The sequence below is a fragment of the Vipera ursinii genome (genome assembly GCF_947247035.1).
Source record: "Vipera ursinii genome assembly, chromosome: Z".
NCBI classification, from domain to species: domain Eukaryota; kingdom Metazoa; phylum Chordata; class Lepidosauria; order Squamata; family Viperidae; genus Vipera; species Vipera ursinii.
The window spans coordinates 284,867-311,517 of NC_139517.1; the positions used below are offsets into that span (position 1 = coordinate 284,867).

Genomic DNA, 26,651 nt, shown 5'->3' on the forward strand with positions numbered 1-26,651 from the left:
CCCGTGACCGTCTTCCGCCGGAAGTGCCCGAGAGCCGCTCCGTCCGCCGCCGCCGAGCGACCAGCGATTCCACGCACGCTCGCTCGCGCGCGATCCTCCCCGACCTCCCCCTCCCTGGAAGGCGGGGCGGAGCGCCGCCGCGGAGGCCCCGCCCCCAGGCCCCGCGCGTGCGCGGTGCGGCGGCCCGCTCCTCAGGGCGCCGCCGAGTCGGAGCGAGGCGGGCGGCGGGTCGCTCGGAGGGTCGCTGGCTGGACGGCGCGGACGGGCGGCGCGATGGGCCCGTAGCCGAGCGCGGCGGAGGAGGAGGAGGAGGAGGAGGACGACGCCGCCATGGCCGACCCGGCCCCCGCCCGCAGCCTCGACGACATCGACCTCTCCGCCCTCCGGGTGAGTGGGGCGCCCCCCGCCTCCCCCGCCCGCCCCGGGACCCCCGGGACCCCGCAGCCCGGCCCAGCGGGGAGGGGCCTGGCCGGAGGAGGCGCGGGGTGGCGGGCGGGGAGGGGGGGCTCGGCCCGGAGGGGGGCAGCCGTCGACCCGACCCCCGCCCCGCTTGCTCCTCCGGCCGCCCCAGAGCGCCGCGCCCGTCCCCGGGAGGAGCAGCCGGGAGGAGCAGCAGCAGCAGCAGCAGCAGCAGAGCAGCCGATCCCCGCCGGGCCCCCGGAGCCCCCCCGCCCGGTTCAGGGTGGGAGCGGAAGGCCAGGCGGCCCCCGGGCAGAGCGCTCGGCCCTTCCCTCCGGCCGCCTGCAGCGGGGGCTCCTGCCGGGCGGGCGGGCGGGCGCGCGGTGGAAGGGCCGGCCCGGCTTCCGCACCCGGGGAGAGCGGAGGAGAGCGGGAAGGCGGCTGCGAGCCTGGCGGGCGGCCTCTGCGGGGGGAGACCGGGCTCCGGGCGTTCAGCCGCCACCCCCGCCGTGGGGGTCCTGCCCCGGGAGGGAGAGGCGCCCGCTGGAAAGGCGGCCCCGGGGCGGCGGGGCTGGGGGAGAGCCGGGCAGGTGTGGCGGCTGCCCGCCCGGAGCCTGGGGGAAGAGAAGCGGCAGGGCCCCCGGCCTCCCCCGGGTGGGTGGCGGAGGGCAGAGGGGCCGGGCCTCCTCCTCCGGGGTGGGAAGAGAGGGTGCTTGGAGAGTGGGGAGAGGGGCTCCCTTGGCTGTCCTTCCCTTGTGGGGCCCTGGTTGCCCGCCCGGAGAGGCCCTGCCGTGCCGGAGGGGAGAGAGAGGCCGTCAGGGGAAGCCTGAGGAGGCTTCGTGTGCCGGTCCGGGGTCAGGTTGTGGCTCTTCGGAGTAGGGAAAGGGGGGCTGTTCTGTTAACACCCCCCCATCCCATCCCCCACCGTAGCGAGTTGGGTAGCCGAGCCCTACTTGGAACTGTTTGGCTTAGAAGGAGGTTGGGGGAGCCACGAGTGTTGATCTGGGGGCCCTTGCCTTAGAGGTCCCAGAGCATTCACACACACACACACACACACACAGACACTTGGGAGTGGGGCCTCCTTCAGGGCGACTGGCATCCCTGTGGGAGAGCCTTGCTCTGCTGTCGCAGGCCAAGAGGCCTGGTCTGCTGCCCTTTCTGACCCACCAGGTAGTCCAGGGCAGCCCCCACCCCTGGAGGAGGGGTGCCTACCTGGATCCCTGCTGTGGAGGGGCTGAGCTTCCCCTGTCCTCCCTCCCTCCCTCCCTCCCTCTGCCTCCCTCTCCCAAGGGGGCACCGGCTCTTGTCTTGGGCTCCTGGCCTGATTAAATGGCCGTGGATGGAAATTTCCCAGCCTATTAATTAGGAACACTTGGGGGATGCAGATTTTGCGGTGCACCTGCTCTCTGATTGAAGCTGGGGGGGGGAGGAGAGGGAGGCGCTTCTGCTTTGGGGGGGGAGAGGAGCCGCCGTATCTTTCCAGCCCTGGCGGGGGCGGGCGGGCTGCTCCCTTCCCCTCCGCTGTGCTGTCTTGTCCCTCCTCGGTGGCTCAGGCTTTGGGAGGGCCCGGCTGCTCGCTTTTGCCCAGCCTCCCAGCCAGTCTGGAAAGGGATCTGGGTGCTGGGCTGGTTAGCGCCACCACCATGCCTGCTTGTTGCTAGGGAGAACTTGTTGACTGCAGCATGTTGGCCTTAATTGAATCACAATCCCCCCTTCCACGCTTGCCTACGCTGCGAGCGCCTCTCCCCTGGATCCGGCAGGCCCTGCCGTGTGCCCAGCCGTGCTGCCCAGGTGGCTGCCCTCCCGGAGGGCTCACCGCCAAGCCCAGAGCGGGGAAGGGTGCCCCGCAGCCCGTGTCCTGCAGCCGGGAGGGGGAGGGGCTCTCCCACCGTGGGAACCAGGATTCCCCGCTGGGCCACTTGGGGGGCACTCCTGCAGCAGGCCTTGGGAGAGCCCAGTGGCGCTCCGAGGGCCCCCGCCTTCTGCTGGGGCCCACCCGCCCGTCGGCAGCAGCAGGGGAGCTGGTCGGGGGCTCCGAGGCCCTCTGGGAAGCCCAGGGTGGGGCAGGCTGGCCGGCTCCCCGCTCAGCTGGCAGGAGGTGTGGAGGGTGGGGCAACTTTCTTTCTGGAGGGTGGACCTGCCCAGACCGGCTTTTCCGTCTGTCTCGGCCTGGTGGGTGAATAAGCACCTTGTGGGAGGAACTCTGTCTGCAGGGGGTGGGTGGGGAGGCAGTCCTGGGCCAGGCTACGAAGAGGCCCTCGAATCCCGGGGAACTGGCCCTCCCCCGCAGCAGGAGCCTGGTCCAGGGCCTTCGCTCTGGCTGAAGGCCCATTGACCAGGCCGCTGCTTTGTCCCCACAGAGCGTAGGAAGCCTCCCCTCCCTCCCTCGCAGCCTACTTGGTTAGAGCGTTTCCCTTCGCAGAGCCTTAAAAAGCCCTTTTTTGGTCCTTCTGAAATTGTTTGGGGGGGGCGAAAAGGAGGCCCCTGATACAGGCTGGACCCCAGCCTCCGGCCTTGCTCCCGGTGTATTTCTCCCTCCAACCTCTGACCTTGGCAGGACTTCGCCCCTGGTGTGTGGGAAGGCTAGACAGGCTACCCGATGCCTCTGGGCACTGCCAGCAGCAGGCCCAGAGCTTCCCAACCCACCCCGGATGGGTACAGCCACCCAACCCCCCCCCCCATGCTTGGCAGGCCTTGCGCAGGTTAAAGGGGCCACGGTGGCCTGCTCAGCACTGTGGCCGCCAGCCGCAGGTGGTCGTTTGCACTGCAGCATCTGCGTGGCTGGGGAAGAAGGCCGGCCGGTGGCCCTGCCGCCCCCGTCTTGCCCAAGGGCTGGCCTGGCACCTCCTGGGGAGGCCATTGGCCAGCAGCAGAACCTGTGGCTCCGCGTTGGGCAGGATGACATGCCCCAAGCCTCCCCCCTGCCCAGGCCTTGGGAAGGTCAGAGGAGGTCAGGAAAGAGGCAGTGGGGCATGCCAGCTGCCCCCCTCAGCCAGGGAGGAGAGGTGGGGCCTTACTTGCAGGGAGGGGGCGGGAGGGGGTCACTGGGAAAAGAGCCAGCATCTGGTTAGTTTTATAGCGGGGGGGGGGGGAGACTGGGCTGAAATTCCTGAGGGTCCAAAAGGGGAAGTGGTGCTGGTGGGGCAGGGGGATGTAAACCCCTTCATCTCCCCCCCCCCCCGTCCTCCAGTCCAGTCTTCCTGATGGGAGGTGGAAGCTCTTGTGCCACGGCTGCTCCCCCCACCCCAAAATTTCCCTGCTGCAGCCCCCTGGCCATCCGGGGACAGGCAGTCCTGGCCCCGGTGCTGAGCTGAGCCAGAGCTGCCCCCCCCCCAAGAAGGCTGCCATGGAGATGGAGGCAGCCTCAGTGGGGGCGCAGGCAGGCAGGCTTCCTCCCCCGCCCGCACGATTTGCAGCCTTTCTGAAAAGGCAGGCGGCCTGCAGGGCCCCCGGCTGGGCCTTGGGGGAGCCTACCTCTGGGTGAGGAGTGGCAGCACAGCCCCTTCCCTTGAGGGGGCCTGGGGGTGCGGAGTCTGGGAAGACGGCTCCCCGGTCCTTCCCTGCTCTGGACCCTGGGAGGGAGGAGGTGGCAGCCCGGAAGAGCCTGCCCAGGCTTGGCACGGCCGCCTGCCCTCCGCAGAACTGGGTAGGGATGGGGAGCCGGCCTTGCCCGCTCTCTGGACCAAAGGTTGCCTTCCACGCTGCAGGCGCCATTCCTCATCCCAGCATCTGCGGGGAAGGCCGAGGGGGTCCCTCTCTCGCACCCCCCCCAAGGCCTGGCATTGGGCCCCGCTTGGGGCTGACATGGAAGGAGGACGCAGCTTCCCTCCTCTGCTGTGGAAGACCTTCTTTGCATGCAAGTGGGGGGGCTGCAAGAGGCCCAGATGGATCCCCGCCGTGGTGCAGGGGGGCCGCTGGTTCGGCTGACTGCAGGTGAACAGGCGTCTCTGACTGTCTCCGGCAGATTCCATCTACCCCCCCCCCCGCCTTTGCCTGGCGTGGGCTGTGCTTGGGGAGGGGGGAGCCGTGGGGTGGGCAGCTGTTAGCAGAGGTCTTTCTGCTGACTCACAGCCGCCCCCAAACACCCCCCCCATGTGAGAGGGTTGAGCTGGCTCCCCATCCTCCACCTTTGAACGGATGCTGCAAGGGACTGACCCCCCCTTCCCTTCCCCCCACCCCAAAGTAGCCTTCAGCTTCCCCCCCCCCATTTTCTTGAGCTTTCTTGCTCTTTCCCCTTTGGGGGGCTCAGGAGGGGAGGGGCCAGGGAACTGGGGAGGGGGTGTCAGAAAGCCTCTTTCTTCTCGGGGCCTGGGTCCCTATGCGGGGGGCTGGTGCCCAAGAGCAGCCACATGTCGAAGGAGCGAAAAGCAGCCCCCCAGGAGAGATGGGGCGCTGAGAGGGCTCTGCTGGCCTTGTGAGTTTAGGGTGCTTTGGCTGCTTTCTGGGATGGCACGCTGGCCGTTGCACCCCCCAAAAGTGCTTCCCGAGCGCTTTCCTGTCTTCGGAAGAGGGGGGCCGCCCCCATCATGCCTGTGTACTTGGGGGGAGGGTCCACAGGCTGGGATGGGGGAAGCAAGAAGAGAGGGGCCCTCTGGACAAGGCTGGGGCTCCTGGGCTCAGCGCAGACCTGTGGGGCAGGAGCAGGCAGGGGGCCCCCTGATTGGGGTTCAGTTAAGGGTGGGAGAGGTTCCCTCCCTGGCCCAGAGTCCACGGCCAGCAGCCACGGGATCCTCCGCTCGCTGTTGTGCCTCCCCTTCTCAACCGCTGCCCAGGCTACCTGCTCGGCTCTGATGCCCGGTCTTCGGGGTGCCCCCCAGGCGCAGGGCCCATGGGGCAGCACCACCCGCTTTCCTGGGCCGAGGGTCCTGGAGAAGAACGTGGTGGGGGCCGTTGCGGCCTTGGGCTTCTCTGGGCGATTCTGGGCCCGGCCCGGCCCACCTTTTCGGGGAGCCTCAGAGGAGCCCGGCCTGGATTCACCCTGCCTGGCCCAGCCCAGCCCCTTCTTCCTGAGCAGGAGCTATTAATACCCGTCCGGGGGGATCTGGCCCACCAGCACAGGCGGCCGTTACCCTAGATTTTAGGCAGAGCTCCGCCAGGGACAAGCAAGAAAATGGGGCAGCTGGGGGGCTGGGGGAGGGGAAGCAGAGCCTGGAGGAAACGGGGCCGAGGTGCAGCAGGAGGCGAATTGGGGCCGAGGCTGAGCCCTGCTGGGCAAGGGGCACTCTCCTCCGGGTGCCCAGGTGGGGCAGGAGAGGGAGACCCTGGCAAGAGGTGCCCTGGGCAGGATGGCTTTGGGGGCTGAGGCCAGGGCAGAGGGCGGCCTCCACTCTGGGGCAACCCGCATCTTTAGCACCAGGCTCCCGGCCTTTTCTGGCCAAGCCATCCTCTCTGCCCCCTGGCACTGCCCGCCCTGGCTCTCGCTCCACACAAGAGGCTGCCACGTGGATGGGGCTCCGCATGTAGCCTGGGGGGGGCATGGGCAAGGGGGCACGGACTAGCTTCTTAGGCTTGGCGTAGGGAGCTCAGAGATGTCTTGTACCCCCCGCACAGACACAAATCTGTTATGTTGGGATGCCACACTGGCATTTTATAGTGTGTGTGTGTTGGGGGGGGTGTCCCTGAGCACCGCTTTGCAGCTTCCTGAGCGGGGAGCTTCGGCAGAGCCAGACCGTCCCGTAGGGCTCAGCGGTGGTCCCTCCCCTAGCCCAGAGACGGGTCACCTGCGGCAGAACCAGGCCCGCGTTGGCCGAGGCCTTGATGGGCAGGAGGTGCCCTTGGCCTCCGGGCAGCTGCCAGGGTCTCATCCGGCACCTTCTTCCCTCTGCAGGACCCTGCCGGCATATTTGAGCTGGTGGAAGTGGTTGGCAATGGGACCTACGGGCAGGTCTACAAGGTGAGTGACTGGGAGGGGTGTTGGGGGGGGTAGCAGTTTTCTCAACTGGGACGTTTCATCGTCCTGATTATTAAAGGTCTGATGCAAATATTAATTCGTGCCCCACTTCCCTGGAGGGGGGAGGGACCCAGGTTTGCGAGAAACCCTCTTCTCTCCTTGGTGCCCCCTTGGGGGAAGGCTGGGTCTTTCAGGACCCCCGTGATGGGGTACACCGGCAGGTTCCTCCCTTAGCTGCTCCTGGACCCTCGGAGGTTCTGGCAAGGAAGAGGGAAGGGGGCCAGGCCGGCCTCGGCTTCCTTGTGCTCAGACGTCCCGCCCTGTGGGGAGGGGGTGGCTCCCTGCTCGGAGGCTTTGCTGGCCCCCCTGCAGCTCTTGGGGGGGTGTCTTGGGACCTTTTCTTGTCTGTGGGTGCTGTCCACGGCCTTAGCGGTGGGGGGAGGGGCTGCAGCCCTCCCTTCCCCTTTCCCTGGTGGGGCGGGGGCAGAGAGGAGGTGCACCAGATCGTTCACACTTCAGGGGAGGGGGGGCCTTTTCAGCACTGGTCCCCTTGAAAGGAAGCGGAAGGCGGTTGCCAAGCAACGGCTGCCCACGCCAGGCTACGTGGCAGAGAAGACAATGCCAACACACGGCTGAGGGCAGGGGGGCTCTGGAAAATCGCCCCGTGGCTCTCCTCCTCCTCCTCCTCCCACAGTGGGCCCAACCGGTTGGGGTCTGAGCAGGACTGAGGCTGCTGCCCAGCGGTGCAGAGCTGGGGAGGCGCGTCTCCCCCTTTCTGCAGCGATGGCTGCCCTTGCTGGGCAGCAGCTGAGTCCAGGGCAGCCTGGCTGCGAAGAGGGGTGCAGACGAGAGCCTGGGGGCTCAGACCCTCTTTCCCCCCCACCCCCGTGAAGGGAGAGAAAAAAAGGCTGCGCTTGGCCTACTCTTGGTGCTCTCCCCACCCAGCATGCTGGGTCCCTCCCTCGGTCGTCTGAGCTTGACCCCCGGGGGCCAGCAGGAGTGCCCATGGAGGGGGGGGCTTAAAAACAAACAGGAACCCGGGGGCATGTTTTGGAGTCCCACCCGCCAGCCTCCCTCCTTTCCTGTCCCAGTGCCGCTCCGGCGATCTCTTCCACAGTGAAAGAGGCCAGGTGGGAAGCAGCTGTTCCCCCCCCCCAGGCTGAATGACCCCCCCCAGATGGCGATGGGCAGCCCTGGAAGGTGGCACGAGCGGGAGGGCCAGGCCGGGATGACTCCTGGGCTCCCTCTGCTGGCACCAGGAGCCCCCAAACAGAGGCCGGCTCTTCCCTCGCCAGCCCCACGTTGCCCAGAGCAGTTCCTGCTCCAAGAGCCCTTTGAGGGGAGGGGCCCTGAGGCAGGCCTGGGTGCTGGAAGCAGCACCCTCCAAAATCGTGCCGGCTCATCGGGTGCCGGGGGGGCACAGAGGCCCCCTCGGGAAGGAGGCAGCCGTACAGCGGAGCCCCTGCCCAGGCAGGGCCACACTTTTCCTCAGACTTGACCTTGGCAGCGGAAGGGGGGCTGGGTGGGGCAGGGGGCCACCAGCCGTCTGAATACAATAGAGCTGGAAGGGACCCTGGAGGTCTTCTAGTCCAGCCCCCAGCTCAAGCAGGAAGACCTACGCCATCCAAGACAAGGGACCGTCTAGCCTCTTAAAAAACCCCAGGGATGGAGCGCCCACGATTTCTGGTGGCGGGCAGTTCCACTGGTTAATTGTCCTCCCTCTCTGGAAGGGGCTGACCCCCTCTTCCCCTGCTCTCTCCTCTGCCAGGGCCGCCATGTCAAGACAGGGCAGTTGGCTGCCATCAAAGTCATGGATGTCACCGAGGTAGGCGCCCCCCCTTCCCTCCCCCTGGGGCCAGAAGGCCGGGGGCTCCTGGCTGCGCGTCGGAGGGTGGCTGTGCACTTCTGTGGGGCAAGGGCGATGCCCCTCCCCCAACTTGGTCCCCCTCTCTCCAAAAAGGATGAAGAGGAGGAGATCAAGCAGGAGATCAACATGCTCAAGAAGTACTCCCATCACCGCAACATTGCCACCTACTACGGGGCCTTCGTCAAGAAGAGCCCCCCCGGGAATGACGACCAGCTCTGGGTGAGGCGGGAGGGGAGGGTCCCCAAGAGCAGCAGGCAGGCCGGCCGGCCGGGCTCCGACATTGCCCCCCTTGACCTCCCCTGCCCCCCTTTTCCCCAGCTGGTGATGGAGTTCTGCGGTGCCGGCTCCGTGACAGACCTGGTGAAGAACACTAAGGGCAACGCGCTGAAGGAAGACTGCATCGCTTACGTCTGCCGGGAGATCCTCCGGGTGAGGGTTCCTGCAGACGGGCGGGGGTCTCTGGCAGGCAGGGCCAGCCCTGCAGCCCCCTCCTCTGCGCAAGGCCTGACCTCCCGCCTCTTGCCCCCCAACAGGGACTGGCTCACCTCCACGCGCACAAGGTTATCCACCGGGACATCAAGGGGCAGAACGTGCTGCTCACGGAGAACGCGGAGGTGAAGCTGGGTAGGTGGACTGCCGCTTTGCTTCGAGGGAGCTCTGGAGCAACAGGGAGGGAGGGCTGGGCGCGCCTGTGGGAAAGGGCTGCCTGACTGGGGCGTGCTCCCGGGAAGGCCTCTTCCCCAGGTAGGTCGCAGGTGCCTGTGTCTGTGTGTGTGTGTGTGTGTGTGTATTGCAACAGACCCCCTTCTCAAGGAGCAACTTGGGTTTCCCAGACGTCCCTGGCAATGGGGGCTCCTGTGGCTATGCTGCAGAGGGTGTAAAGTAAAAAGCACAGGTGGGCCCGGAAGCCCAGGTATTCCTCTGGCCTTTGGGGACATTCTGTGTCATCCACCCCCCCCCCCTTTGACTTTCACACATGCTGAAGCTTCCGGGGTTTTCCCCAAAGGAGCCCCACGTGGAGCATAAAACCCAGACCTTCACCAATTTCGGAATCCAAAAACTAACAGGGCCCCAATCCACTCCCTCCAAGGAGAGATCCTAAGTGCCAGAGCTGATGCCACTGGATTGGGCTGACTGGCCGCAAGGCTCTCCGTCCTGGGGCAGGTTCATCTCTGCTTGGCTCATCTGGCACCGTGTAGACGCCCCCCCTTTCCAAGAAACCTCCCGGGACTGGCTCAGTGAATAAGAGGGGGGGAGGTCTCCTGCTCTGAAGCAGCAAGGGGTCTCCCTCAGCTGTGGGAGAAGCACTTGGCTCCGAGCGGCCCTCCTGGGATAAGCCTCCCAACCGGTGGCCCGGGGCAGTTGAGGGCATCCACTGATGGGAGAGAGCCCAGGATGACGACGCTCCGGCCCTCTTGACTCCCCCAGAGGTTATGGCCAAAGTGTCTGGTTGTCAGGCCTGGCGCTGGAGGTCTTCCATCTAGGAGTTGGTTTGCCACCCCTTGCCCGGTAAAGGGCTAAAGTGGGCAAAACCTGCCAAATCCTGGGAGAGCCTCTGGTGGAGCCCCCGACTCCCTCCCGGATCAAGCTGCTCCCCCCTCCTCACAGGGAGGTGCCGCAGGGGCCGGAATTCAGACCGGGGGGGGGGGGCTGTGCACCGCTCTGGCTCTAGACAGCAGCCTGTGAATTGTAGTCGGGTCCCGTCACCCCAGAAATGGAACCTTGGATGAAGCTGCTCTCGTTCTCTCTGCTTCTGCAGTCGACTTTGGGGTCAGTGCCCAGTTGGACCGCACGGTGGGGCGTCGGAACACGTTCATTGGTACCCCTTACTGGATGGCACCGGAGGTGATCGCGTGTGATGAAAACCCTGATGCCACGTACGACTACAGAGTAGGTCTCGGGTGAAGCTGCCTGGGGGTTGGTCATCTTGTGTGTCAGAGTGGTCCAGGGGAGGAGTGAAACCTAGGAGGAGCTGGTGAGGGCAAAGGGGAGCGCGAGTGGGCGGGAGAGATGGCTGGCTGGGCCGTGAGTCGGCCACACACTTCCCTCCGTCAGAACTGCCATCCGAGGCTCGTGCTTTGCACAAGGCTGCAGGCTCATCGTTCCTTCCAGGGACCAGATCTCAAGGTCGAGGCCTGGGACTCGCCAGCCAGCCTGTCAACAATTTATTCAAAGATAATTGGACAATAAGGGACCAAGGGAGGAGAGGAACTGTACAGGGAATCCAGGAAAGTTTGGCGAGTGAATTTGCTTTATCGTAATCCACTTGGCTTTTAGTAAAGTGTACCTTTCACTACAAATGGAGTCTGACACCCACCCTCCCTCCCTTCCTCCGCAGAGCGACATCTGGTCCCTGGGGATCACTGCCATTGAGATGGCCGAAGGAGCCCCTCGTGAGTGTCTGGGGCAGCGTCCTGGGGCACTCGCTTCTCTAGGGAGGGCCCGTCAGCCCTGACGCTGCTCTGCTCACCTTTTCTCCTCTTGCAGCCTTGTGCGACATGCATCCCATGCGTGCGCTCTTCCTGATCCCGCGCAATCCCCCACCCAAGCTGAAGTCCAAGAAATGGTACGTGCTCCCCGTGGGCAGCGAAGAGGCAACGAGGGATGGCAGGGGGCAGGGGGGCAAGTCTTTCCTTCCTTCTGAAGGGATGGGGGAGCATGCCAGCCAAGGGGAGACCTCACCTGGGGCTGCTGCCCTCACAGGATCTGGCCGAGGTCACCATGCCTGATGAAATCTTCCAGCAGGGCTGCCCCACACTGTGGCTCTGGGAGAACCCGAGCGGGGCTCGCTGGTGACCGGCATGCTAGCCTCCCTTCCCTGGGGCCTGCCCCTCGGGGCGTGGAGGGGGTGGGGAGCAGGGTAACCGCAGCCCCTTCCTCCTCCTTGGGGGCAGGTCCAAGAAGTTCATTGACTTCATTGACAACTGCCTGATCAAAGCCTACCCCAACCGGCCCCCCACGGAGCAGCTGCTCAAGTTCCCCTTCATCCGCGACCAGCCCACTGAGCGGCAGGTCCGCATCCAGCTCAAGGACCACATCGACCGCACCCGCAAGAAGAGGGGGGAGAAGGGTGAGTGGGGCGGGGGGGCCCTAGCTCCGGGATGGGTGTTGTGGGGGATCCGGGTTCTGCCCTATACTGAGCTGCCTCTTGCTGTTCCCTCGGCAGACGAGACGGAGTACGAGTACAGCGGCAGTGAGGAAGAGGATGATGGGCGCGGTGAGGAAGGAGAGCCGAGGTACGGAGGGCAGAGAGGCGGGGTCTGCTCCTTCTGGCCCCCTCCGGGGAAGGAGTGCCAGGCTTGGCACTATGGCAGCTGACTGGCCCCCTCCTCCCTCTGCCCTCCCCCCAGCTCCATCATGAACGTCCCCGGGGAGTCCACCCTGCGGAGGGAGTTCCTCCGCCTGCAGCAGGAGAACAAGAGCAACTCGGAGGCCCTGAAGCTGCAGCAGCAGCTGGCCGCCCAGCACCGCGACTCCGAGGCCCACATCAAGCACCTACTGCACCAGCGCCAGCGTCGCATCGAGGAGCAGAAGGAGGAGCGCCGGCGAGTTGAGGAGGTGGGCCAGGGGCTCGTGGCCTGGCAGTCTCCCCCAGCCCCTGCTCTCTCAGTGGTGGTGGCCAGCGCCCCCCTGGCCCTCCGTGCCCACTCAGCTGCCCGCTGCCCCTTTGTCTACCCACAGCAGCAGCGCCGAGAGCGGGAGCAGCGGAAGCTGCAGGGCAAGGAGCACCAGCGGCGCCTGGAGGACCTGCAAGTCATGCGCCGGGAAGAGGAGCGCCGGCAGGCCGAGCGGGAGCAGGTGGGGTTTCGGCGTTGGAGGGGGGACCACCGATGGGGCCTCCCTGCTTGAGGCGAGCTGGCAGGCCAGGTGCTGCTGCTCTTGGGAGGGGGTCCAGCTGCCCCTTCCTCACCGGCTGTTCCACCCCCTCTTCCGCCTCCTCCCCCCAGGAGTACATTCGGCACAAGCTGGAGGAGGAGCAGAGGCAGCTGGAGATCCTGCAGCAGCAGCTCCTGCAGGAACAGGCCCTGCTGCTGGTAAGGCAGGTGGGGCCGGCTGGGGGGGGTGGCCTGCTGGGCGGGGGCTGCCGCTTCTCCCCCCCTTCCTGCCAGCCTCCCCTCTGCGCCCCTGCAGGAGTACAAGCGGAAGCAGCTGGAGGAGCAGCGGCAGTCGGAGCGGTTGCAGAGGCAGCTCCAGCAGGAACACGCCTACCTCAAGTCCCTGCAGCAGCAGCAGCAGCAGCAGCAGCAGCAGAAGCCTCTCTACCACCACAACCGCGGCAGCGCGGCCGCCCCCGAGAAGCCCCCCTGGGCCCGCGAGGTACCCCAGGAGCCCTTCCCCAGAGGGGCCTGCGGGTGGCAGGGAGGGGCAGAGGGTGGCAGAGGGGCAGTGGGCCAGCTCCGTGTCGCCCGCAGGTGGAAGAGCGCAGCTGCGTCAACAGGGAGAACTCGCCCTCGCTGGCCGCCAAGGCCAAGCTGGGGGGCGCCGGGCAAGACGCTGCAGCCCAACCCTGTGCCGAGTCGGGGTCCCTGGCCTCGTCCTCTCAGACGCCCCCCATGCAGCGCCCTGTCGAGCCCCAGGAGGGGCAGCACAAGGTGGGCGCCCTTCCCCCCTCTCCCCCCTCTGCTCCCGCCCTCTCCTCCTCCCCCATCCCAGCTGCTTCTTGCCATCGGCTGCTTCTCCCATCAGCTGCCCTCTGCCCCCCCTTCACCTCTGCCAGTGGCCGGAGCAGGAGGCTACGGACCCCCGTGTCCCTGGAGGAGAGCCGGGCGTTCGGCAGGGCCTTCCCAGGTGAAGGGCCCAAGGAGACTCCTCAGCCCCGAGAGAGGCTGGGGGGCTGAACCAAGGGAGGGGCTGGGGTGCCAGGCGTGCCCCCCTCCTCCCGGGAAGCAGGGCCCCCTCCGTGACCCCTTGCGCACGGCCTCTCCCTCCACAGAGCCACCTGGCCCATCGCGTCCCGCTCAAACCATACGCTGCCCCCGTCCCCCGCTCCCAGTCGCTGCAGGACCAGCCCAGCAAGAACATGGCTGCCTTCCCTGTCCATGACTCCGCCTCCTCCTCCGCCCCACCCCCTCCTCGCGGGGGCATGATCCGGCAGAACTCTGACCCCACTTCTGAGGGGCCTGCCCCACAGCCTTCCCGGCCGACTGCTGACCAGAGAGGACCTTGGGTCAAAATGGACCCCGATGGCCCCCCCCAGGTAATCCATTGGGGGGAAACGGGAGGAGGGGCGGCTGGTCCCAGTGCGTCCGGGTGGGCTGAGCCGGGCCGAGAGCGAGACAGCCCGCCATGGGTCACCCAGACCCCCCCTCCTCTTCCTGGTGCCCGGCCGGGGTTTCCTCTGAGCCCTGGTTGTTGCAGCACGAAGGGGCAGGTGGAGAGAGGCAGGCCCTTTCCGTAAGGGGAGCGCTTTCCTGACGGTTCCCCTCAAATCCTTGGCCAAGGGGGGGGTCTTGGGCAGGGAACTCCTCACCCTCTCCTTCCCCCCCCCAGGTGCCCCAGCGGACGTCCTCCATAGCAACCGCCCTCAACACTAGTGGAGTGACCAGTAGCAGCAGCAGCACGCGGCCGGTCCACGCTGTCCGAGCCAGGTGGGTCCTCCTACCTGGCAGCTGCCTATTTTGGGGAGTGGGAGAGGAGAGCGGAAGACCCTTGTTCCCCACTGTCTGTGCCGCTGCCTTGTTTGGAATCCTCCCTGCCAGCAAGCCTTGTGATGCCCACCCTGGACAGGATGTGGGAGGAAGTCTGGCGCTGTCCCGTGGCAGAACTGGGGCTCCTCGGTGGGAGGCGGCAGGTGACCCAGCTTCGGAGAAGGGAAAGCCCCCTAGGGGGTGGGGGGGCTGGAGGGCTGTGGGGCACAGGAGGCGCACCCTCAGTCCTGGCCGGGGAGGGGAGCCTCTGGATCCCGCCCCCCATCCTGGCAGTCCCGTGACGTGCTTGTGCTCCCCTCCACAGACCCCGTAGCAAGTCTGCGTGGCACATCCACATGCAGAGCCGGCTGGAGAAGGGGCCCCAGGGGGGGACCCCTTTGCCAGCCCCTCCTCTCCCCCCACTTGCTGGCCGGACCCCTTCCGGGCCAAACAGCAGTAGGTAATGGATCCACTGCTCCTGCCGGGGCTGCTGCTAGCCTTTCTGCTGTTTCTCCTGCCTGGGGGGGGGGCTTGGGTGCCGCCGCTGCTTCTGCTGCCACTGCTGGGGGGGCGAGGGGGCGGGCAGTCTGAGCCCAGCATCTCCCTCCTTCCCGGCAGCAACCCGGACCTTCGCAGGAGTGACCCCGGCTGGGAGCGCGGGGACAGCCTGCTGCAGTCGGGGGCTGCCAACCTGCCCCAGGCGGGCTCCCTGGAGCGCAACCGCGTGGCAGGTGAGGCGGGACTCCCGGTCTTTCGTGGAAGGGGGGGATAGAGGTCTGCAGGAGCGATGGGCAATTCCTCCAGGCCTGCTTCCGGATGAGTCCGAACCCCATTTTGAGCTCTTGAAGCCTGCAGGGCTTCCCCCTTGGCGCTCCCTGGCCGGGAGGACGACCAAAGCGGACAGCAAAGTTTCTACTTGTGCCCAACTTGGCCTCCCTCCCCCCCCCGCCTCTCCTGCAGTTCCCCTGAAGCTGCAGGACTCCCCCGTCCTGTCCCAAGGCAGGAAGGCCAAGGCGGACGACCATCGCTCGCGGCCGGGGAGACCAGCCGTGAGTAGGAAGCCGTGAGGCTCGAGGGAGGCTCCTGCTGAAGTGCCGGGGCGGGGGGGGGGGACAAGAAAGCCGGACAAGGCGCAACCGTGCCAGGGAAGGCACTCCCGGCGGAAGGGGGGGGCTGGGGCACCAGGGACCAGCAGAGAGGAACTTGGGGGTTGGCCAAGCAGGGGTGGAAATGCAGGAGGAGGCTTTGGGGGGGGAGAAGAGAGAGGAAGCCCCCCCCATGTCTCTTGCTCCTGGTGCTGCAAAGGGAGGCAGCAGCCTTGGTTGCTGGCTGGGGGGGGACGGGGGCCGAGGGGCAGCCTAACCTTTTCCTCCCCCTTTCTTTCTTTTTCCTTTGCACGACTCAGAGCTATAAGCGGGCAATTGGTGAGGTTAGTGCCACCCCACACACGCCCCCTGCCTTTCCTGCCCCTGGCAAACCTTCGGGGGCTGCGGGCACCTGCTGCCCCCCCTTTCTTTTCCCTATGTCGCTCCCAGCCTGGCCTGCCAGTCCCTGCGCTGAGCCCTTCGTGTGGGGAAGGTGCCCGGGGGTGGGGGGATCAGCCGTGCCCCCGTTCCTGTCAGCAACATAGGGTGGCTGTGCCCTCGGGCTGCCCGCTCTGCTCCCCCAGCAAGGTTCTTGGCAGCCGGGCGGAGGTTCCTGGGGCAGGGGAGGAATTGACCCCCCCCACAGACCCCCAACGGTTTGGCGCTTTATCAATGTCTGGGCCCTCCTCGCTCCCCCCCCCATAGAATTTCGTCCTGCTCAAGGAGCGCCCGGAGGAGGCGGCCCCCAAGCCGCTCAAGAAGGCCCTGGACTACTCATCCTCCAGCGAAGAGGTCGACTCCAGCGAGGAAGAGGAGGAGGAGGAGGAGGAGGAAGAGCCGGGCGAGGGGGAGCACTCGGAGCCTGGCACGAACACCCCCGGGGCCAGGTGAGGAGGCAGGGGGCCGCTCCACCTCTTTTCTGCCGCCCTCCCGGGGCGCATGGCCTCCTCCGGCCCCTGACGCTCTGCCCGCTTCCTCCGGCTGCAGGGACGGCGACACGGACTCGGTGAGCACCATGGTGGTGCACGACGTGGAGGACCTGACGGGCGGCAGCGGGGGCTCCGAGAGCTCCTACGGCGAGGGCACCATGCTGGTGCAGCGGGTGAGCAGCCTCCCAGGGAGGGAATCTCACCAGCCTGGAGGTGCCGGCCCCCCACCGCCTCTTTTTCCCGCCTGGGCAGTGAGGGTGACTCTCTCGAAGCGGCGCCCTCTTCCCGGCCTTCAGCTGCAGCTCTCGCCCTTTCATCTCATGTCGCTGGGCAGCAGCACACACACACACACACACACACACACACACACACACCATTTCCTACAGACAAGCAAGGCCTCTTCCCCTTCTTGAAACCCAGTTTCCCCTTACGGGGGTCCGGTGGGCTGCAGTGTAAGCGGAGGGATGGGCTACCCGTCTTTGGCCTGACCCGGCCTTCAGCCCTCTGTTTGCCCCCTCCAGACCCCCGAGGAGGAGCGTGGCCTCCTGCACAGTGACAGCAACGGCTACACCAACTTGCCTGACGTGGTTCAGCCCAGCCACTCTCCCACGGAAGCCAAAAGCAGCAACGGTTCCTCCTCTCCCACCAAGGAGGTGGCCTCTGACGTGAGTGGGGGGGGTCCCCGGGGGTGGGAAGGAGGCCCTGGGGCAGAGCCAGGGTTCACCTGCCAGGGCATCTGCCGCTCGCTTGGGCGAGAGTCTGCAGGGCGTGGGAACCGCTTTGCCCTCCGGGAACAGCCCCGGGCTGACCTTCCTCTTCCCCCCTCCCTCTGCTGCCTGCAGTACCAGTCGCGGGGGCTGGTCAAGGCTCCGGGCAAGAGCTCCTTCACCATGTTTGTGGATCTGGGCATCTATCAAAGCTCCCCTGGGGGAGGAGACACCATCCCCATCACGGGTGAGTGGGGGGGCTTGTTTGGCAGGAGGAGAGGGGTGCCCACGTGGCCAGGCTGGACCGCACTTTCGGAGCCAGGCCCGCCCTTGGTGCCAAGGGGGCCAGGCTGCCCAGGGACTCTTGCCGGGCCTGCCGGTGGGTGAACGCTGCGAGAGGCCCGAGGCTCCCCCGGAGGCAGTTTCCTCCCCCCCCCCGTCTCTGCCCTCCTGTCTGGCTGAAGGGGCCTCCCGTCCACGGGTGAGGTTTCCAGGGCCATCTGCCCTCTGGCTCCCTGCACCCGCTGACCCTCCCCCTTGGCCTCCCCGGCTGGCAGCCTTCGACCCTGGGCGGCTGGAGCAGCTGCAGTTGGAGGCCAGGAAGGGCTCCGTGGTCAATGTGAACCCCGCCAACACGCGGCCCCACAGCGACGCCCCAGAGATCCGCAAGTACAAGAAGCGCTTCGGCTCGGAGATCCTCTGCGCAGCCCTCTGGGGTGAGAGAACTGGAAGGGGAGATGGGAAAGGAGGGACCTGGGTGGCAGGACGCCGCTTCTCACCCCCTGCTTTCCCCACACACATACACAGGGGTCAACCTGCTGGTGGGCACTGAGAACGGGCTGATGCTGCTGGACCGCAGCGGGCAGGGCAAGGTCTACGGCCTCATCAACCGCCGGCGCTTCCAGCAGATGGACGTCCTGGAGGGTCTAAACCTGCTGACCACCATCTCAGGTTAGGGGCTGCCGGGCACCGGAGGTGGGGGACCCCGAGGCCGGCCCCTCCCCTTGGGCCCTGTGCTCCCTCCTAGCCTGCCTTGTGGCAACTCTGTGACCCCCTGCCCTGCATTTGCAGGAAAGAGGAACAAGCTGCGGGTCTATTACCTCTCCTGGCTACGCAACAAGATCTTGCACAACGATCCAGAAGTGGAGAAGAAGCAGGGCTGGACCACCGTGGGGGACCTGGAGGGCTGCCTCCACTACCGCGTGGGTGAGCAGGGGCTGGGCAGCAGGAGGACCCCCGGGGGGGGGGGCGCCAGGGAGTCTTCTGGCCTCCCCTGAGCAACGGGAGCTCCCCAGGGAGGTGGGGCTGGGGGGGCAGCGCTGCTGCCCTCCTGGGGTCTCTGAGGACCTGGCCCTGATGGGGGTCCCTGTCGCCCACAGTGAAGTACGAGCGGATCAAGTTCCTGGTAATCGCGCTGAAGAGCTCAGTTGAGGTCTACGCCTGGGCCCCCAAGCCCTACCACAAGTTCATGGCCTTCAAGGTACGGGGTGACGGACAGAGGGGCTGTGGGGTAGGGTGGGGTCCTCTGCCTGCCCCACCCCCCTGGAGGTGGTGGTAATTTCACTCCCTTCCCCCCCTGCAGTCCTTTGCCGACCTGCCGCACCGGCCGCTGCTGGTGGAGCTGACGGTGGAGGAAGGGCAGCGCCTAAAGGTCATCTACGGCTCGTGTGCCGGTTTCCACGCCATCGATGTGGACTCCGGAAACAACTACGACATCTACATCCCGGTCCATGTGAGTGGGGGAGGGAGCCTATCTGGAGCCCATCTTTCCCCCCCCCCGATGCTGACCTGCCCGGGGCCTGGTGGGGCTGACCGTCGCTCCTTCTGGGCCCCCAGATCCAGTCACAGATCACCCCACACGCCATTGTCTTCCTGCCCAACACGGACGGGATGGAGATGCTGCTCTGCTACGAGGACGAGGGCGTCTACGTCAACACCTACGGGCGCATCATCAAGGACGTGGTCCTGCAGTGGGGGGAGATGCCCACCTCCGTCGGTGAGTCTGGGGGGGGTTTCTCAGCCCCAAGGCAGCTGTCCAGAAGTCCTTGGATGCCGGGGGGGGGGGCTGCAGAAAAGCCCAGCACAAATGCCCTGGATGCCTTTGGACCCCAGGTCCCCCCAGGCCGCCCACCCCCGCCCGGGAAGTTTGTTAAAATGCAGGCAGACCTCGCTTTAGGGCCGTTCGCTCAGTGACTGGAGTGGCGACAGGGCTTGTGAAATGGTCTCACGAGGTCGATGGATCGTTAAGGTGCTTCCAAGTGAAAGGCATCACGCAAGAATGCGATCATTCAAAGCTTTATTTAACGATAGATTAGAGAGAAAGAATTACTTGGCATGGAGGCATCCATGCCTGTGTGAGAGAGAGAACAAAAGAACAGAACTAGAGTAGAGGGGAGAGCAGCCCCTGAGCAGAGGTTTTTATGGGGGTCCTCAGCCCCTCCCTTACCAATTAACTCTCTCCAATGGGGCTGCAGGGGCCGGGGACCCCTGACCCACCAGTGGGAGCAAAGAGGCATCTTTGCTCCCATCTGATGACCTTTTTGGGGAGCTGCCATGGCTGGCACAAAACATCTAACAATTCCCCTTCTTGCCAGCCAATGACAGGGACCAGTGAATGTGTGTGAGGGGCGAGCAGGTGTCATAGACATGCATAAAAACGTTCAGAAGACCAAACACAAACGCTTACACAGAAGGTTGTGCCGGTCAATGGGAACAGGTTTGGTGAACAGATCAGCTATCTGGTCAGTTGTGTTACAATCTCAACATGTATAAAACCCTCTTTGGCAAGCTGCCTGACATTTTTATAGCGTATGTCTATGTGGCGGGACCTAGAGCCCACTGCATATGCCCCCGAGATTGCAATTGCGGCTGTGTTATCCTCTTGAATTTGGATGGGCAGAGGAGGAGATGCCCAGATGCTCGTTATCAGATCATTGAACCAAATCAAATCATTGGCCGTGTCTGACAGGCTGGCATATTCAGCCTCGGCCGTGGAGCAAGAAACAAATTTTTGCTGCCTAACATGCCAATGGACAGGGCAGCCATTTAGCAATATGAGGAATCCAGAGGTGCTCCGTCTACTCTTGGTGTCGCCAGCCCAGTCTGCGTCTGAGTAAGCGGAGAGCTGGGCCGTCTTCCCCTTCTCTGGTTCCAGCACAAGGAGGGCATCAGCCGTGCCCCTGAGGTATCTAAGTAACCTTTTAACAGCAGTCCAGTGGAATTCCTTTGGGTGTTCCACGTGCCTGGACAATAGATTCACAGCTAAAGCTATGTCAGGCCTGCTCCAATTGCTGATATATAGTAAGGAGCCGATCACAGATCTGTAAAGCTTGTTATCTGTGAACTCAGGACCGTCCTTGTGAGTGTGATTGTAATAGTCACTTTGCATCGGGCTATGCGTTGGGTTAGATTCTGTCATTTTGCATTTGGCCAATAACTCCTCTATCTTTTCTTTATGAGATAGAGCGAACCCCCCCTTAGTGGCCAAGATGTGCACACCCAAGTACTTGTCAACCCGCCCCAAAGACTTCAGAGTAAACTTTTCTTCCAGGGCCTTGGCAAATTCATCACACCCTTCCTTGTCAGGCCCTACATATAGTAGGTCGTCCACATAAACTAACACCCGTTCTGTGGTACCCTGGGAGTTGCATGTGAAAACACATTCATCTGCATGGGATGCAGTGAAACCAACTCGTTCTAAACCATAGTTTCCCCGACTGCTTGAGGCCATATAACCCTTTGTGGAGCAACCATGTATTTCCCCTTTCCTGCTGGTAGGAAGGAGGGGCCCTCACGTAGATCTGCCAGTCCAAGTTGGCGTGGAGGTAAGCCGTCTGGATGTCGAATTGGAAGACTTCCTCCCCCAGAGCGGCTGCAGTTACGAGGGCGGCCTTGACGCTCTGCCCGGACAGTTGGAGAGTAGGTCTCCCCGTAGTCCTCCATGTAACGCTGAGCGAACCCCTGAGCTACCAAACGGGCCTTATACAGGAAGAGGCCATTGGCAAGTGGTTTGGCCTTGTAAACCCACCTTGTGCCAATGACTTTCCTCTCCTTTGGTGGTTGCTGGGGGGTGAAGACCTTAAGTTTTCTTAGGCTGTCCATTTCCTTCTCCATCGCGAGCTGCCATTTCTCCTGTTCTTCAATGGGCAGCTCCTGAATGTGAGAGAAGGATTTTGGGGTGACCACAATGCTGTTGATAGACGCGATGTGCCCAATGTCGATTCTCTTTGGCGGGATCCCTTTGTTGGACCGCTTTGACCTCTTTACCTTCTGCCACTCACCGCCCTTTTCTTCCGCGGGTCTCTGAGGCGTCGCTGGGGGTGAAGACAGCGTGTCTTCCCCCTTGGGACTGGACGGCTCATCCTCCCCATCTGATCCAGGTAGGATGACATCTTCGTGTTGTTCCTCACTTTCGTCGGTGGCAGGGTAGGTGGTCGTCTCAGGTGATGTCGTGGTCGGTGTGTCCTTGCTGGGTCGGTTGATATATGGGCTCAGATCATTCGAGTGGATCTGAGTCCAATTGGAGTCCTCTTCGAAGGAGGCAGATTGGGAAGTCACAATCCTGACCCCTTCTCCCAGGAAGCGGTAGGCCTTGGAGCCAGGAGCATAGCCCAAGAACCTCAGTCTCTGGGAGACAGATCTCCCCTTCTTCCGCAGCTGCTTGGGGATGTGCACCCACGCATAGGAACCAAACACACGCAAATGTCCCAGACTTGGTTTCCTACTGTGGACTAGGAAATATGGGGTCTGGTTCACAACACTGCTCCAGGTGCAGTTTAAGGTGTAATTGGCGTATTTCACCGCCTCTGCCCAGTATGATTCTGCGACCTCAGCATCCGCAATCAGACTACGCACCATAGTTTGCAGGATTCCATTTCTTTTCTCTGCTACGCCATTTTGAGCAGGGGTGAATAGCACAGTAAGAAAATGGCGAATGCCCTTACGCCTTACCCAGTCCTGGAATTTTCGGGACATGAACTCAGCCCCGTGGTCGCTCTGCAGTTGTGCGATCTTGGTCTTATACTGGGTCTCTACAAAGTTGTACAGTGACTTTATGGCGTCAAAGGCTTCGGATTTTTCTGTGAGGGTATACACGTGGCCGTACCGTGAAAAATCGTCAACGGCAGTGAGAAAATACTGACTTTTCCCTAGAGATGGTGTGAAAGGTCCAACCAAATCAACATGTACTAGTTGGTACGGGTATTGGGCCTTACGCAGTGACACTTTAGGGATGGGGGCAGCCTTCCTCTTTGTCTTCTTGCAAATGGCACAGTCCAGGAACACCTCACAATCCTTGAGCTGGACTCCCTCAGCAAACTCTCCCATCTTTTTAACTACAGGGAAGCTCGCATGACCTAATCTTCGGTGTAAGAGATGGGCACACTTATCGTGGAGCGGCTTCCCCACTGACACCCTCTTGGCTCTGGTTGCCTTGAGCGGTGCTCTAGGTGACTGCTGAGGTTCGGGTTTCTTGTCCACACTGCCCTTGGAAAGCCTTGGGGCTGGCTGAGGGGGCTTGGGTGCAACCGCTTCGGCCTTGCGCTCCTTAAACAACCTTGGGGCTGGCTGTGGGGCCCCTTCTGAGGTGGGTGGGTTCTCAGGGGAGAAATATGGCAAACCATTTATGATGGCAATACTTCCAATGACCCTCTTGTTCCGGGTGACATGACCTCCCCCTTTGCGAAATAAAACTTCCACCTTGTCATCATCACATAATTTGGTAATGCTTAATAGGTTGTTGGCAATGGAGGGAGCATGCAATACCCCTTCAACTTTTCCCAGCCCGGGTACAGAAACAGTACCCTCCCCAACAACTAAAGCGTTATCACCATTGGCCACCTTGACAGATGAGTTAATTTTCTTTAACCTTTTAAACGCTTGTTTCATATTGGTAATGTGAGATGAAGCTCCAGAGTCCATTAACCATAAGTCAGTGGGGCTATCAGCTTTTGTGGTGGGGGTGAGAGAACAGGTATGCATAAAATTGCCCTTGGCACTACCCCTGCCACCGCCATGCCCCCTTCCTTGCCCCTGGCCCCTTACTTGATTGGGACCACGTTTGGGGCCTTGTTGTTGATGGGGGCAGTTCTTCTTGAGGTGCCCCTCAGAGCCACAGATGAAACACTTAAGTAGAGCATTAACCTGCTCTGAGTTGTGGCGCCCCCTTCTGGCTTGCTGAGTGGTGACTCTGGCGTATTCTCCTGCATCTCTTCGCCTCTTATCTTCCTCAATGAGTCTACCTGTGAGGTAGGATAGAGTCATGGCTTCCTTTGCTGTCCCCTCCAGTGAAACAATGAAGCTGCTCCAACTTCTGTCCAGGGAAGCCAGTATGACAGTGACCATGTTCGCATCAGTTACAGGGTGGTCTCTGGACACCAGTTCTGCCCTGAGTGTTTTCAACTTTCCCAGATGTTCAGGCATGCTAGTACCAAACTTCAGTCTGGTGGTGTAAAACTCAGTTGTGAGTCTGGTGATCGAACCAATGGTGTCGCTGTTGAATAAATTGTATAATAATCGCCAAAGTTCACCAGCTGTGAGTCCATCTGGAATGCTGGAGTACAAGTTAGTATCCAGTGAACTCAGTAGAGTGGTATATGCTTTCTTATGATACCACTCTTCTTGGGGTCCCCAGGGAAGAGGTGGGGGGTCCAGAACCATCTCTAGAGTCCCTTGCTCTAATAGATATACCTGCACTTCTTTATTCCATCTGCTAAAATTTCCCCCCCCCCAAGTTGCAGTTTTTTTAAATTATTTGAGAAAGCTGGGGCAGATAGAGGGGAATCTTTCATAGCTCTATATGCATTATTATAGATCTCTGAACTTTCCATTGATGTGAATGGAAGAGGGATCCCTCTGCTGGCAGTTGGTGGTATTTTTCTCTGATTTTTGGACTGCCCCTGCTCAGGGTTGGATGGCCCCCACTGGGCACGCTCGGAATGGAGGTCATCTGTGCTCTCACCTGGAGCGGAGCTTGCTTCTGGGACTGGAGGCATGGCTGCTGTCTTTGATTGAAGACTCCTGGTCACAACCGGAGACCTCCTGCCATTCATTTTAAATGGATTTGTGCTGGACCCTCCAGGCATCTCTTTGCTATCTGCTGGCTTGGAAGCCTTGCCTTAAACCATCCTCTTGCTTCCAACTTGTGAAATGGTCTTATGAGGTCGATGGATCGTTAAGGTGCTTCCAAGTGAAAGGCATCACGCAAGAATGCGATCATTCAAAGCTTTATTTAACGATAGATTAGAGAGAAGGAATTACTTGGCATGGAGGCATCCATGCCTGCGTGAGAGAGAGAACAAAAGAACAGAACTAGAGTAGAGGGGAGAGCAGCCCCTCGAGCAGAGGTATTTATGGGGGGTCTCAGCCCCTCCCTAACCATAAAACTCTCGCCAATGGGGCTGCAGGGGCCGGGGACCCCTGACCCATCAGTGGAAGCAAAGAAGCCTCTTTGCTCCCATCTGATGACCTTTTTGGGGAACTGCCATGGCTGGCATAAAACATCTAACAGGGCTGAATGGACGGTGGTCCCTGGAGGGGCACAGGATCGTGATCAGGGTGTTTGGCACAAAAGGGCTTTTTTTGCCCCTCCTTCCCCCCCCTTTCTGACCCACTCTGCACCCCCCCGCAGCAGCCATTTAACCCCATCACCCCATTGCAGAGTTCTTTGGTCCCGTTGGCTCTCCAGATTCCCCCCAAATGCAGCCCCATTGATTACTTGCCCCCCTCGGCTGACTCTCCACCTGGCCACACGGTGGGAATTTCTTACAAGATTTATTACATTTAATCCATCCTCCCTCTGTGGGCTGCTTACCTGAGACCCCCTCCTCTGAGACGGGTTTTAACGTTTTGGGGTCTCCTTCCGGTTCAGGGCCCGGCAGGAAATCATGGAAGTAGCCTTTCTTGCTAACCGGGATGCTTTTGCACCTCCCTTCCCAAGGCTGGGGAAGCCCCCCTCCCCCAGGCTGGGGAAGCCCCCCTCCCCCAGCCTCAGCAGGGAGCCTTACCCCCCCCTCGGTCAGGACTGCCTCCTGCCTGCCAGAGGTTGAAGAGCCCCCCCTCCTCTGGGGCAGGGCCTGGGGAGGACACGGGGAGGCCTGCCTCTTTTGGGGGGGGTCCCGTTTCTTTGCTTTGGCCAGGGATTCAAGCCACAGAGTCCGAGCCGGAGGGGAGCTGCTCAGCAAGGAGCCCCCCACCCACCTCCGGCCCTCTCCCCCTCCCCCCAGCGTACATCTGCTCCAATCAGATCATGGGCTGGGGCGAGAAGGCCATCGAAATCCGCTCGGTGGAGACGGGGCACCTGGATGGCGTCTTCATGCACAAGCGGGCCCAGCGGCTGAAGTTCCTGTGCGAGCGCAACGACAAGGTGGGTCCCTCTGGGCGCCCAGCCGGGCTGGAGGGGGGTGGCAAAGCCTGACGCCGGGTGGGGGTGGGGAAGGGGCTCTTGCTGGCCCTCCCCCGACCCACCTTCTGCCCCCCCATTCCCCCCCCTGCAGGTGTTCTTCGCCTCGGTGCGCTCCGGGGGCAGCAGCCAGGTCTACTTCATGACCCTGAACAGGAACTGCATCATGAACTGGTGAAGCGGCTGCTGGTCCTGCTCCGGGCGGAGGGTCCCCAGCCGGCCCAGAGAGTCTCAGGGGGGGCAGCTGGTGGTCTGGGGGGACAGGCCTTCTGGGGAGGGGGGAGGCTCCTATGAGCCCCCCAGGGCAAGCCAGGCCAGGTGGGCTAGCTCTCCCCTCTCTCGCAAGGGGCTACAACAGGATCCTTGGGTCTGGGGGCACAGGCCTCCCCCCCCTCCTTTCAAGCACCAGATCCATCATCAGGGCCAGTCTCCCCTTTGGCCCCCCTTTGGCCCCAGGGGCCCTGCCTCCCTTCCCTTCCCCCAAGGCCACCCACACATTCCGTGGCAGCAGCGCATGGGGAAGGCGGGGAGGGGAGGGGGCTCAGTCAGAGCCCCTCCCTGTGATCCCAGCCCCCCAACTTGCTGTCTTGAACCGCAGGAAGAACACCCCTCTTCCCAGCTGCTGGGGGGTGGATGATGATGATGATGATGATGATGGAACAAATGACACACCACACACACACACACCCCTTACACTCAGCCTTCTGGCCCTCTTCTGTCCTCCCCCCCCTTGTGATCTGGACACCACAGTATCCCCCCCATGCCCCCCCTGCTCCTCTTCGCTTTCTGGAGTCCTTGAGGGGGGAGACTGGCTGCTCTCTGGGAGGGGGTTCCCCCTCCTCTCCCCCTCCCCCCCCCCCCGCTGGCCCCCAGCTTTGGGCTTCACCTGGATGTATATCTAGAATTCTCTCTCCCACCAACCAAGAGGGGAGCTGTGTATATTTTGCTTTAATTATTCTTTTGTAATGGCAATTTAAGTAATTAACTAATGAAGCACTTTAATGGCCCAGCTCACCAGGTTGGGCAGGGGGCACCGGCAGAGGCCTGGGCTGCCTCCCCCGCGCCTTTCCCCCTCCTCCCCCCCCTCCAGGGTGGGGCCTCTGCTGGCTCCAGGAGTGGGGGGGGGGCTTTCCTCCTTCCCCAGGCAGAGGCACAGTCTGCTTTTGTCCCCCTGCCCTCGCCCCTCCCCCCTCCATCTTGGCTAGGCTTGGGATGCTTCCACAGGGCTTACTCTGGTGACTGCCGGGGCAGACGCAGGCCAGGACGCGGCTCCTGTTTGCAACTTGATTTTCTCGTCCAGTTTGCTTGCATATGTATATAATCCCCTCCCCGACTTCTCTGTGGAAAAGGGAGCTCCCCCCCCATCAGTGGTGGCCTTCGCATTTCATCTCTTGATAAAGAACCAAAATCCTCCCTCCGGCCTCTGCCTCTTTCTGTGCTGCGGGGAGGGGAAGAGGGGAGGGGAGGCGCTGGGCCAGGGTCCGTGGGGCAAGGCGAGGGGTCTCCGCAGGGCTGGAGCTGGAGGGGGGGCTGCTGCCTCAAGACGGAGGCCAGTTCTGCGGCCCTTGGGTCTCTGCCCGCCCTGCCTGGAGAGCAGGATGAAAGCAGGATTGCTGTGGGGGGGGGAAGCAGATGGGGAGGGGGGCAGTCATCGAAACGCCAGCTCAGCCGGACTCGGTTTCCCTTCCGCGAAAAGCTGGAGAAGAACCTGCAGCCTTAACTGAAGCAGCTGGAAGGGAAGCAGCTGCT

General features: G+C 63.0%; 1 protein-coding gene across 10 annotated transcripts; it reads left to right on the forward strand.

The window, feature by feature from the left end:
- Window positions 1-186: 186 nt before the first annotated feature.
- Window positions 187-26,315, forward strand: MINK1 (misshapen like kinase 1). Of its 10 annotated transcripts, none has more exons than XM_083377590.1 (34): window positions 187-387; window positions 6,227-6,292; window positions 8,058-8,114; window positions 8,250-8,375; window positions 8,475-8,585; window positions 8,690-8,780; window positions 9,916-10,046; window positions 10,495-10,549; window positions 10,644-10,722; window positions 11,051-11,226; window positions 11,323-11,392; window positions 11,507-11,714; window positions 11,838-11,954; window positions 12,104-12,190; window positions 12,288-12,473; window positions 12,569-12,748; window positions 13,090-13,353; window positions 13,647-13,744; window positions 14,109-14,243; window positions 14,402-14,514; window positions 14,744-14,832; window positions 15,189-15,212; window positions 15,574-15,755; window positions 15,856-15,970; window positions 16,319-16,462; window positions 16,640-16,751; window positions 17,062-17,220; window positions 17,312-17,455; window positions 17,576-17,710; window positions 17,884-17,984; window positions 18,087-18,236; window positions 18,341-18,500; window positions 24,727-24,866; window positions 24,997-26,315. In XM_083377590.1, the coding sequence occupies exons 1-34, from the start codon at window positions 331-333 to the stop codon at window positions 25,078-25,080; spliced, it is 4,146 nt and encodes a 1,381-aa protein (XP_083233716.1). In that variant the 5' UTR covers window positions 187-330; the 3' UTR covers window positions 25,081-26,315. The 10 variants fall into 10 exon arrangements, with proteins under 10 accessions (XP_083233716.1, XP_083233713.1, XP_083233719.1 ...); XM_083377587.1 differs by having other exon boundaries at window positions 15,574-15,754; window positions 15,849-15,970; XM_083377593.1 differs by having other exon boundaries at window positions 13,150-13,353; window positions 15,574-15,754; window positions 15,849-15,970.
- Window positions 26,316-26,651: the final 336 nt, after the last annotated feature.

Excerpts from the sequence above, each read along its gene's own strand:
- MINK1 (XM_083377587.1), top strand. The coding sequence starts at position 331 with ATGGCCGACCCGGCCCCCGCCCGCAGCCTCGACGACATCGACCTCTCC. Across the intron at positions 17,985-18,086 it reads ACAAGTTCATGGCCTTCAAG|TCCTTTGCCGACCTGCCGCA; the intron begins GTACGGGGTGAC and ends CCCCCCCTGCAG. Across the intron at positions 24,867-24,996 it reads TGTGCGAGCGCAACGACAAG|GTGTTCTTCGCCTCGGTGCG; the intron begins GTGGGTCCCTCT and ends CCCCCCCTGCAG.